We start from the raw sequence: 13,252 nt of genomic DNA, 5'->3' as shown, positions 1-13,252 counted from the left end.
ATTGAGCTGAACAACTTTCACATTTCATGTCATGGGCTCTACTCAACAGGAAGTCAGTTATTTTGGGTTGTTCGCAAAACACACCCAATGGATTTTGATATACTTCTTATAAGGGATTTATATGATTGCCACCAAACTGGATGCTAGATTGTGGAGGGATTTTGATACCTCAAACGAGTCAGTTTAAAACTTATGCCGAAAAGTGGTTAATACGTTTATGTGTGATATCATATTTTCTCAGCATCTGAGGTGTTTTGAAGGTCCTGACTCTTTTCTAATATTTTCCCTATTCTAATATTGTGTGATAGTGGTACTGATATGTCACCCCTTTAAGTGCATTTGCCCACTGTGCCAACTGTGCTTCTGGTGCACCCTGTGGGACAATGACTCTAGGTGCTTGGGCCCACTTATCTTTGCTTGCAACTATATTTAACATAAATATACATAATTTGAAATTTTACAGTCATGAAAGGGAAATGTAGCTATATAGACCAGAAAAAAATGGATGGGTATTTCTGTTGTGATGGTCTATGTCTGTGTATTAACAAAGTTTTTGACCTTATTTTTTATTATTTTAACATAGTTTGCAAATTAACCCTATTGCATTTGTGCTTAAGCTAATTTGTCATGGTCATAAATGAATGTGCAACACAGACTTAGGTGAACTAACACAAAAGGGAATGTGACGACTGTTTAATCCATTGAAACAGTGGGAGTGGTAATTAATTTTAGTCCAAAATTGGATGAGCTTTAGCATCTCCTGGGATCTCTTCTTAGTGCATACCCTGGAATAAGCCAGTTAATTATTTTATCTGAACCACAAACAACTGAGTTGTTGCCACTGAAGACCATTTCACATTAATGCATCTTGAAGTCATGCATAAGCTTTTTAAACTGGTATTTAAACCCACAGTACCTGTACAGTAACTCCCATAGAAATTCATCCAACACCAAGTTGAGTCCAAAATCCATTGTAAAATTCTGTTATAAATGTAAAATTATGTTTAAATAACAAGCATATTTACATAATAGTCAGGAATACCAGCGCTTTTAAAATGCCAGCAGCGTTATCAGTCAATTAAGCACTCCACGCAGGGTCAGAAATCCTCTCTGGAATGTCTGCTGCATTTTCACTTTTTCTCTTGTGCAACCTTCTTTCTCTCAAATGATCAAACTTGCCAACAAATCTACATATTCACACATCAATAAAACCGTGAATGTGGGATTATTTTTCACTGTTGGAGCTGGTGTGAAACAGATGACTTGGATTAAGTACATTGGCACTTGAATTTAATTCTCCCCTTAGAATTCCGCCACTCTGTCTATATGCGTTGTTTACCTTCTGTGTGATCCTCATTAATGCCCTTTGATCTCTGCAGCACTCTGCTATCTGTAGATTTTACCCAGGGCTTAAGTTGAACTTAATTTTCCGCCTTTATTGTGCTACCAAGGAAATATCAAGGTTGACGATGATATGATTTGATTTAGATATCTCAGCAGCACACTTAACTATTTGATAACTTCATGATAATTTCAATTATGAAATTTTGCACAGCTCTGTGCCACAAGTAATACAGCACTTTGATGTTTCTGCTTGTTTCTGATCATACATATAACCATAAGAATAGGACAATAATTTAAAATATTAAAGTAATAAAGATCCCAAAACATTTAATGCTATATTTAAAATTTGATCCTAAAACTATAATGCAAGTGAATTTAATGCACTGAAAACCTTATAAGGAGCAAATGTATGCACTTGCAAATGCAATTATGTAGTCAGACAAATATGAAGCAGTATCATAGAGACATAGGTCAAGAGCTTTAGTTAACATTTACTTCAAGTATTAGAACGAAGGGGGAGAAATGTCATCTCTATGACTTGATGGGGTGTTTGCGGAACCTGCTCATTCCCTGGTATTTCCATGTAAAACAATTACTTGTGTTTATACAGAGGTATCGAAAAAAAAAAAAAAAAAAAACAGTGGCTTTTACAACCATAATGAGCTGAAAGTTCACATTTCAACCTAAAGCAGATGATCTGTTAAAGCAACTGCATGTGGTGCCACTCTTGTCAGCTAAAAACAGATTTGTGAAGCTACAATGGGCACAAGTTTACCTGAAGCTGGTCAGGCAATAGATGTCTTGGTAAACCTACACCCAAAGTATCGTCAGGGTGCTTTCACACCTTAGATCGTTTGCTCTGGTCTGAATAACTCAAGTTTGAAAACGTGTTGCGGTTTTCCACTGGTTTGATTTCTTTTCATACAGACAAAAATCCAAGCATATCAAAATGTGCCACTTCAAACCATGCGAGAATGTCATCTCTGTTTATTTAGTTAGAATAACTGTATCTGCTGTGGGATCCGAAAAAGGAACTACAGGAAAAAAAGATCCTGTGTTGTGGATTACTGTGTGTTTCTCTGACATGAGAGAGACAATTTCACGATTGAGATGAATCGGTGTGGGTTGATTGTCTCCCTGATGATTGTTTATGATGTAGCCTGAATTTAGCACTTTGGGAAAATCATACAGTTTCAAAATGAAACACAAAGTGTTGATGTGCTAGATTTGCAAGACATGCATTTTAACACGATACAAGAGATGGCATGCATTAATCCAACTAAAATGTGTATTCATCAGGGATGTACATTGCTCCTATTTTAGTCTGGTATGCTTTTTACCCGGTGCATGGCACCAGTTCGCCAGATGATTTAGATTTGGAGCACCCCTTTTTAGGGGTCTTCGTGCGGTTATTTTGGTCCGGACTAACCAAACTAAACCTAGAAAAAAAAATATTATGTTCGATTTAAATGGATTGAAGCATGTAGATCTGAAATCAATATTATTTTATCTTTACTTGTGTATATATAGTATGATAAATTTTGCTACAGTATGTATTGTGATGTTCGTGTCTACAAGCTATTCATAGGAATTGCTAACAACATGACAAACTGTATAATGTAGTCTCAAATCTTACACAATGTATACGCTGAATAAATCTTAGAACTTAATTGAAGTTAAAGAGAAAAGGTAAACAAGAAGATGATAAAGAAAAAGAACAGAAAGAGAAACAAAACCTTAAAAATCTCACCTGCACAATCCCAATCCCAGAAGTAACATGTCAAAATAATGTGCTATTTAGTTGCAACCATAAAATAACATTGAAATATGGAAATTTTATGTTGAAATAATGAGAAGACTTGAAGGCCTTTTTCAAGACTTGTGGTTCAGGGCTTCCACAATGATGTACGGAATCCTTGAAGGATAAAACTGGAAAAATAACAAGTAATAATGTGTGTTCCTTATTCAAGTGGTGTGTGGAGCCCCGGGCTGTACATCGCTGCAGGGCTTGGGCTGAGAGCACCAAACATAACAAGCCTGAAATTGAATGACAGCAGAGTAAATTAGGTATTTCTTTAATACTTGACTTGCCGTAGCAGTTTACAAGGGATTATTTCTCTAATGATGCATAGCTCACACATCAATGTCATGAGGTCTTGTCGAGTTCCACGGAGACCTGCACTGTACTAACTTGAATGAAATCTGTACACCATTCTTAGCCGAATCTTTTTCCTAGAAACAAGTGTCAACAGGGGGAACACGGCAAAGTCAAACACACACCCAGAGTAAGTCTGAAAGCCCATTAGTGAATGCTGAATGAAGCTGTGGTGGAATTTGATGTAGTAGAAATACATCAAGGTAGTCTTTGTAGAAAAATTTTAACATTGCAGACTCTACACAAAACTAAATGTATTTAATTTTTCACAAGCAGCATTTTAAAGGGTATACTGTAATTTACTAAAGACATTAAACCACAATAAAACATAACCACAAATCTGAAAAAGTGCATCATGGTTCTCATGAACAGAAATTGCATGTATGTTAAATTGCCTAGATATTATTTTTACTAAACATTACAGTTAACAATGGTAACTGATCTTCCTGTGAATCTTTTTTTAATGACTTTTTTTTAGTATTACAGGCGTTAACCATGACAGTGGATGGTTAACTATATAAATATAAAAAAAAAAGCTTTTGTCAAAATTAGCTCTTTTAATTATATCTTTACGTTTCATACATTGGAGGATCCGAAAGCAGTCTTTTCTTAGAAATTCTGTTTGTACAGTACAGTCTAATATATCTATATATCTGTATGTCTGTCCAGCTGATTTTGTTACAGCATCACGCAAAACTGTCCTGACAGATTTTAATGAAACCTTGCCACTCTTTTGGTATTTGCCTGAAGTTAAATCTGCACCATAAAGTAAATCAAAATGTTGAGTAGAAGGGACAGTATGAGCAGTAATTAACTTACAGCAGCCAGCTCATTTTTGGACAAATATAGCGTTTTTGCCCTCAAAGTGGGCATGGCTCAACAGAGCCAATCAATATGAGTGTTTACCGTAAATACAAAGTATGTGGAAGGCACAGAAATGACCCTTAATGCGGTGAGGTTGAAAATATCCAAACTGTCACTGTTATGCGCTAAAATGTGTGCGATGTAACAGTCTACTTAAAAGTGGTGTGTATTTGCCTGACAACAATAAAGGACAACTTTTTTCAAACAAGCATAAACAAGAAGATTTGATTTACTTTATGGTGCAGATTTAACTTCAGGCAAATACCAAAAGAGTGGCAAGGTTTCATTAAAATCTGTCAGGACAGTTTTGCGTGATGCTGTAACAAAATCAGCTGGACAGACATACAGATATATAGATATATTAGACTGTACTGTACAAACAGAATTTCTAAGAAAAGACTGCTTTCGGATCCTCCAATGTATGAAACGTAAAGATATAATTATGCAATTCTTTAAATTAACAAGTTAGGCAGAGAGTTCTGCCGTACAGAAAATATAGGCTGACATGTATGTAGGCTTGATCCTGAAATAATTTCATCACTGATTACATAAAAGCTGATCAGCTTTTTTTTAGATTTAACCTTTTAACTATTATTAAATAAGCGTTGATGGTTACTAACCCTAGTCTAATATATTTGTTTAATTCTCGAAGTACTTAATGGTGCACAACCACACACCAGTTTAAGATACTGCAGATACAGTAAGTTTCACAATGCATTAGCAATTAACATCTGTAATAATCTGTAAAACATCTGTTAAAATTGAATGCATTGAACTCTTTTTCTTTGCAGTCATGCCATATAGAAAAGGAGTCATTGCTCAGTGACAGGATTTTGATGAGAACCTGGAAGCAATGCTTTTAAGAAGATTCCTAAGTCCCTTATTGGCTTTTAGTTTCATTATTCATTTCATATTACAGTTCTTCTTTACGCATTAATACTAAAAGTTTTTACGGCTCACATTGATAGTATGTCAAAATAAAATTAAAAAAATCTGACTTTTAGCAAGGTTTGAGCTCAACATTTATCACTGCTCTATTTTAGGACAGTATTATGTCATAATTATGTGGTTAAGTGCACAACTGTTATTGGAAAATAGTTCAGTGACCATGTTATTCCAGCTAGGTTTAATGTAGATTTAAAATCTTTTCCTATAACAAGGGAGAGACATATTAGGGATCGTTTAATGCAATCACCCCTGGATTGAGATTATAATATAATTAGAAAATCTGACATAAATGGGACCCTCTGTAGACTATCCACAAGAGGTCACGGTCAAGAGGTAATGACTTTACTACTGGGATCTGTCCAGGAAATGAGCAAACTCAGAAGGAAATGGGCCTTGCAGTCATAGAACGATGGTTGCACAGAGTAGTGTGTTTCTTTCTCCTTGTAACTGTACTTGAAATCTGTCCGACAGTTTATTCATTTCCAGACAAGTGGTAGGGAAAATGGCTAAATAAATCTGTGATTTTTCTGGACTTGTGGGTGTTTACCCTATTACATTTATTTCGGCCATTTCACTACCACTTGTCAAGAAGTAAGCAAACCTGTTGGCAGATTTCCAGCTTGTTCATGGTTCAGTAAATGGTGAAGCTTAAAACCTTATAAGGTCCACAAGAAAAAGTGCACACACATGTACTGTATACCAGGAAATATATTCCAGATAACAAGTACAGTTACACACAGACTTAAATAATATATGATTGCTTATTGAAACCCAATCCTGCAGGCAGGATTTTTACTCAATGTGTGTACATGACCATGATAAAGAGGATACTGAAAATTAATTAAAGAATACCTTCCCAACCACTGATGATCAATGACAATTTTTTTTTTGCATGTCTTCAGCTGCAAGTAGATACTGCAGAGCTCCTAAAAGGACATGGGTGGAAAAAATTAGAAGAAGAAATAGAAAAAAGAACCTGGACATGGGTGGGGAAAAAAATATTTAAAAAAAACTAAAAAAGAAAAAAAAATGGGACATGGGTGGAAAAAATGTTTTTTGGGGGGGAGGAGGAAAAAATGGGACTGGAGTCAAGTTTTGCGAGATCTCGCGAACATTTTGCGAGATCTTGCGAAACTTAACTTAGTGTTACCAGTTTAGTTTAGCAAGTGGCAGTAATGAGAAACTTGATCCATGACTGGGAAGGAGAGTGTTACCGATCCAGTCCAGTAAGTGTCAGTAATGCACCTAAAAGCTTGCCGCCAATCGATAAAAAATAAAGGAAGAAGCAAACGGGTAAGATAAATCTTGGATTACAGTTACACATGCGTTGTTAGACAGGCATGGAGAGAATTACTGAGTATAATACTGAGTAGCTGAGTTTTACTTTCAGTTGGGCCTAAAATTTCAAGACATTCAGTTTGTACCCGAAGCTTGCCCTTTCTGTATTTGGGCGCTGGAAGATTGAGCTGGAGTCTTGGGTTTTTTCCCTCCCTTTTTCCTCCTATTTTTTCCCCTCGCATCCCATGTCCTGTTTCTTTTTTTCCTTTTTTCCTCCAAAATTCCCCTCCCCATCCATCCATGTCTCTTTAGGGGCTCCGCAAGATACTGTTAATGCTTAACGGGTAAACCATTTTTTTTGTGTCATTAATTAAAAATTAAACCAATTTAATCAAACAGAATATGCAGTTAAACTAAATGTTTAAAATATCCGCCTAAATTTAATATTTTGCAAGTGAGTATGTTTTTTTTTTTTTTTGCTATTTATCATGGGAGTCACTTAAAAATACAAATCCTGGTTTGTACAAGAGCTTTTTTTATATCGCAACACTACTGCAATTCTGTAATGCAGTGGCGGTGGCAGAATTATTTCCTAGTGCGCACAAGAACCGCCTTTACTACAGTACATAGCTTCAGTGTCTGGGTCTCAGCGAGTGAGAGAGTGAACATGCGTGAGCAAGATTGATTCAGGAGATTGATTTTTGCACATGTCTGATACAACACCCCCATAAAACTCTGATTACTCTACCTTCTGCATTTGAAAGGCCAGACACGGTGCTGCTGTTGCTCTCGGCAGAATCTTCACTGTGTGCAACAGCTAGCTTTCTTTCTTTAAAGCTTGCAAAATGTTCGGCTGTTCTCTTTTGCCCCTTTCTAGGGTACTTATTTGCTTGCTAACAAACAATATGAGCTAAATGTGAGGAAACAAAGCTAGAATGCCACTGACATAAAAATTTACCAAAATCATAAAAAAAATATTTTGTGCAGTACATGCATGATTACATCTGCCAGAGCACTTGCTGTAATGTTCGAGTCACTTAAGAGTCAATTTTGTTTCAGTGAACTGCAATACAGAATTTAATGAAATAAAATTTAGCAAAAAACACTTATAAACACCTATTTTGCTGTAGTTGCTAAGATGGCATGATAAAATTAAAAATGCATATAATTATTCATCATTAATAAATATGTTGTGTGTATATATAAATTAAATATATATCATACTCTGAATATAATGTGCCATGACACTAAGACGCATTACGTATCCTCTCGAATAGACTACTATAATCTTGGTAGAATCTTACACAGTTGTCCAGGTCTTACACTTTTTAGACGCTCCCTTACAGACTCCATTACTATAAAAACTATTTAGTAGATTTAAACAGAAAAAAAACATTTAAAAAAAATCAATCATTTTACTCCAGAGTAATATAAAACATACAATTTAAATTTGCAGTGAATGTCCCAATATAAAGCTAAATTTATCGTGGTTAGTTTCACTTCGTGCCAGATGGTAAATTATTTTTTTAGAGTCCCACCGTGATAAACTCAACCAGATGTACAAACCTACTCATTTGTGAATGATGATGTAGAATGTAGAACATGGACACTGACCTCTGTTTCAATTTCAGCTTTATCCATATTAATAATTTACTTAAACAATATGTATCTAAAATTAGTTTTTAAATTTTTTGCTATTTTTTTATTTTGTTTATATCTATTAAGTATTTTTCAGGAATCATCTCAATTACCTTTTGACTTTAAAATTACTATGATGTCCTACAGTACGTCTTGCCACAAGGGACACTTGACTCATAAAAGCTGAACTGCACTTTAAACAAAAAGAGATGACTCTAGATTTTATGTTGTTGTTTTTTGATCAAAGTGTTGCAGTGCAAGTGTGGAATTACTAAAGCAACGAATAATAATGCAACGCACTGTGGTGATTTTTAAATAAGTTGATGCTTTAGGCTCTGTATCCTATTAAGTCTTATGTCCTCTGGTTTTAAATGAGCTTGAGCCAAATAATTGGTTCAGGCTGAATTTACGTATATACTGTAAATAAACTTTTGTTGGTCATGACAACATGACTATATGCACAAAGCAACATACATAAAGACATGGATGAGCAAATTTGGTGTGGAAGATTTTGACTGGCCTGCACAGAGTCACGAATGTACTCCTTAACCTTGTGAAGAGACTTCTCAGAAGAGTTGAAGCAGTTATAGTTGCAAAGGGGGTGGGGCCAACATTAAACCCTATGGATTAAGAATCAGATGTTACTCAAGTTCATATGCATGTTAAGATGGTGACAGTGGCACTGAAGAAAAGACAGGAGGCAGAGTTGGAGGAAGCAGAGATGAGGATGTTGAGGTTCTCTTTGGGAGTGACAAGGATGGATAGGATCAAGAATGAGAGGGACAACCCATGTTAGATGTTTTGGAGATAAAGTCAGAGAGGGAAGATTGAGGTGATTTGGATATGTTAAGTGAAGAGATTGTGAGAAAATTGGTAGAAGGATGCTGAGGTTGGAACTGCCAGGCAAGAGGTCTAAAGGAAGACCGAAAAGGAGATTTATGGATGCAGTGAGAGAGGACATGGAGTAAGTTGGGGTGAGAGAAGAGGATGCAGAGGATAGAGTAAGATGGAGGCAAATGATTCGCTGTTGCGACCCCTGAAAGACAAATAAGAAGAAGATATGCATGTTACAGTAAGGTGAACAAATACTTTTGGCAATATAGTTATGAACCTAATAAAAATCGAGGTTGGATTGATGTCAGATATACTTTCACACATTTTTGTTATTTATGTTTTTAAACCTTTTTGGGCCTATATGAATAATGGAATAATGCTTAAGAGAAAGAAAAACATTTATTTAAGTTTTCATATCTTTGAATTATTATACAATTAGTGTCCTATTTTTATAATAGTGGGCCGTTCTACAAGGTGTTAATAAATAAAAAAAACGCTGACGGTTTATTAACAGCTACCCTTGCATCAGGGCCAAACAAAACACAAACCGAGTTAGTAAGGCTATTTGCCTTCACTTCATTCAATGCATCCCCTATGCAATCTTCCCTCTAGGGGAGTTGTAGATTAGACACAATTTATATGGAATCTTGCTTTTATACTGTAGGAATACTGTCATTTTCCAGTGAAGGAAACAAAGAAATTGATTGATAGAGTTCACAAACCCTCCAAGACTACACAGCCCTCTATCAAGGTAAAAAGGAACCATGTCCGTTACTGTGATTCCCAAACTTTTCTTTCTCTTCCTGCCTTTTCCTTGCTAGATAAGGGAACGTGATGGATCATTTTATCCGCCGTTGGTGAAAAGATCTTGCAGAGTATACGTAAGTGGTAAAATAACTGACAGGTAGAGCGGGGTGGGAAAAGATACAGAGTATAGTTGGGAATCATTGTAAAGCGCATGCAGACAGAGGGAGTGTAAGGGAGAGAAAGGGAGGAGGGGGTGACTATCACAAGCAGCATAATCACATTAGGATGTTTCCGGGAATGAAGTTTGGTTCCACTCCAATGTTAGCGGCTCTTCCGCATTACAAAATATCTTCTCTAGGATTTAATATGCAAATTGTCTCCAGGACCATAGCGTTTGTATTCATTTTGCCAACTGTCATTGTTTTACAGTACATTAGAGAAATGGTAACGAGGTTGCTGTCACCCTCTTGTGGTCAGACAGTAGCACATTGCAGAAGTCAGGGGACTGCAGAAAAATGTAGACAGAAAGAAAACTTTTTTTTTTTTCCGGCTCTTTGTACTCTGTATTTGTGTCTTTTTTTGTTGTCATTTTGTGTGTTTAAAAATGTTTATGTTGTGATTTCTCCACTTTTGTTCCCAGTCCTCTTTTTACAAAATACATAACAATAAATTATAGCAGTAGTCTCCATAAAACATACAACGGTGTGTACCACATGCAGTCAGCAAGGAATGGAGGTATGAAATTTTCAAAGTAAGGGATAATCATCAAACACTTCAATAATTGGGAGGAAGTAAATTGGGCCGAGAATGAAACCCTGTGGTATACCACTCTTGGTATAGCAGGTGTTCATCCATGTGTGTCTGTATTCTGTTTTAAAATATGCTCTATACCAATATGTTAACCTGATGTCATGTTGGCAGTGATTTGTATCTAATGCCATTGATCGATAATCAATTAGACTTTCGTCTAAGTATAAGGATGATTTAGCAGTATAACACAGTGTGCCACAATGCCACTTACTGTACTATTTTGTATGCCTGTACATCTTTAGAATGTTAAATGCACAAATCTATATCTAATTCATGAAAGTGTCGTTAAAATGAGTGACGATTTAACCTGCAAGCTACCCCACTAGTCACTTATTTACAAGTCATATGCATACACAATGTACTGATTTAAACTCATGTACATCTAATTTACACAAAACATACCTTAACTTATGGAGGGGTTGTGCTAGTGGTCCAAAAAAAAAAAAAAGGAATCAGCAGTGAAAGCTCTAATAAATGTAAGCAGGAAAAATGTCATTTGCTAGGGTTAGATGTACTTTTGTCTGTGGCTTTTTTTTTTTTTTAATGTTATGGCTGATTGGTAAGAACCATTTCTGTTGTGAGATCTTTATTGCAGTTTGGGAGAGAAAATTATGTAAATGGTGATGATTTAAAATCTTTTCGTGCAGTAGACACAATACAATTATGACCATCTGTTGAACTTGTTTTTCACATAAAGATGAAGAAAATTAAACTCCTTTCTGAAGGTCAAACATTCCATTTTAATTATAAGTTATTTTTTTCAAATTGCCACTATATTTGTTATTTTGTTGAGATCGGGCAAAACTGCTAATACTGCAAAAGACAAGACAATATCTGTATACAGCTGTGATGGGAAATGTCTTTTCTAATGAATGACCTTTCAACCTTCAACATGTGTGTATGTTCACACACAGGACAAGGCCACAGCAGATGAGAAGCAATCCTGGGACAGCTTTAAGACAATGACAACTGAGCCATCATCGGGCTCTGGGGGACAAAAATTGGATCGAGTGGAGCTGCACAGTAAAGCTTGGGATGCTTCTCCAGCAAACACTCCAGACACGTCTGAGGGAGACTTCCAGACTGAAGTGTAAAAAAAAAAAGAACACACACAGAGAAATGGAATGAGATTTACCAAAAGGAGAATCTATCAAAGGATTATACATTTGTTTACGAGAATAGACCATTGAAAAAAAAAAAAAAAAAAGACTTCTATATTTTCACATGGACACTTTCAGTGAATGAAAATGGGGCTCGGAGAGTATATGGGAGAATTTTTAACAAACTGTTTCTGAAATGTATTGATTTTACTCTGGAAAGGATTCTCTTTCACACATTTGGAAATTTGAAAAAAAAATATTTCTGCACCATCCTTTTTATAGAGATAAAAAAAAAAAAATTACCCCCTTTCTCTTGTTTCACAGACTGATCGGCACCATAGGGTTCTGTTCAACATTTATGTCCTGTCTTTCCTAATAAATGACTCTGTATTTGGAGGAAGGGGGGGGGGGGGGAGGTTTAACACGATTCATTAATAGGATCAAGAATCAAACCACTTTTGAACTTGTCATTTTTATTTCGGTTTTCCCAACGTTGTTTAATTCATTTGCTTAAACAGTGGACGATTAAAACAAACAAAAAAAAAGAATTGTGTGCAAGTCCAATTTTATTCCCTCTATGACTGTGTATTTTTCCCTATGTTCATTTCTTTTTTTTGTTTAAATTTATAGCAATCATATTTTGTGTTTTCACAAGATCATCTGCATAACAGAAGACTAATAATCATGACAGAAAGAAGTATAGTTCCAATTTACCCTCGCTTCTGTTCATCTCAGCTGAAAACACTTATGGAGATCCTATTTCTGCTAGATAAAACGCAGCTGTCCGGCAGTATCTCTCTCTGCTCTGTAGTATCATTCACCCACTGCTTGAAGTGCTTATTGATTCCGCGTTGATTCAGTGGCTGCTATCCACTTAAAATGGAGGAAAATAAAGTCTGCTGCCAGTGACCCTAAACTATCTGTTAGCGCAAAGTCTATTTGTAATAGAGGCTCAATAACAGAATTTGTAAAAAGCGAAGCCATGCCATAACAGCGGAGCCTACATCAGCAAGGCCGAGAGAGATTTATTACCCCCCATGAGTGCTTCCGATCTGTACTAAAGTTGTCCTAAGGTCCTATGAGAGGCAAAAAGGTCAGAATTTATTCCAAAAGGGAGTGGAATACAGTAATTTCAGGTTAAGAGCATTATTTGCTTATGCTCACAGAAATAAATGGTACAGGACTGTACTTTTTCTTTTCATTTATTGGAAAGGTAATGTTTGAAAGTAATTGAAGGTACACAATTGGATCTTAAGGACCACTGATGTACTTTTAAAGCCTTCCCCTGCATGTAGCTTCTCTGATCCATAGCCTACTAAAGTTATAAATATGTCACCTTAATGGTCACACACCAGAGACAGTGAACAGTACAGTCTGGTACCTCCATTTCTGAGACTGTGTATAAAAAGTTTATGCCAGTCTATCTCAAGGTTTAATTTGGTCCCACAAAACTGATTTTATTAAAATTTCTATTAATTCAGGATTAAGAGATACTAAGAGATCAAATTAAGACACACATACTGCTTTAAAAAAG

At 35.8% G+C, this 13,252-nt stretch overlaps 1 protein-coding gene across 8 annotated transcripts in view; it reads left to right on the top strand.

Annotated features, from left to right (window-relative positions):
* The window catches only part of adgrb2 (adhesion G protein-coupled receptor B2), a 450,506-nt gene extending 438,273 nt beyond the window's left edge, over nt 1-12,233 (top strand). For all 8 annotated transcript variants that reach the window (XM_053490019.1, XM_053490013.1, XM_053490018.1 and 5 more), the window contains one exon: nt 11,533-12,233. In XM_053490019.1, the coding sequence (XP_053345994.1) occupies nt 11,533-11,712 (180 nt within the window). In that variant the 3' untranslated portion in view covers nt 11,713-12,233. The remainder of the gene's footprint in view (nt 1-11,532) is intronic.
* The last annotated feature ends 1,019 nt before the right edge of the window (nt 12,234-13,252 follow it).

This window comes from Clarias gariepinus, chromosome 28 (assembly GCF_024256425.1).
Source record: "Clarias gariepinus isolate MV-2021 ecotype Netherlands chromosome 28, CGAR_prim_01v2, whole genome shotgun sequence".
Lineage (NCBI taxonomy): Eukaryota > Metazoa > Chordata > Actinopteri > Siluriformes > Clariidae > Clarias > Clarias gariepinus.
The sequence above is the reverse complement of the archived record's forward strand: the minus strand, read 5'-3'. Positions and strand labels throughout refer to the sequence as shown.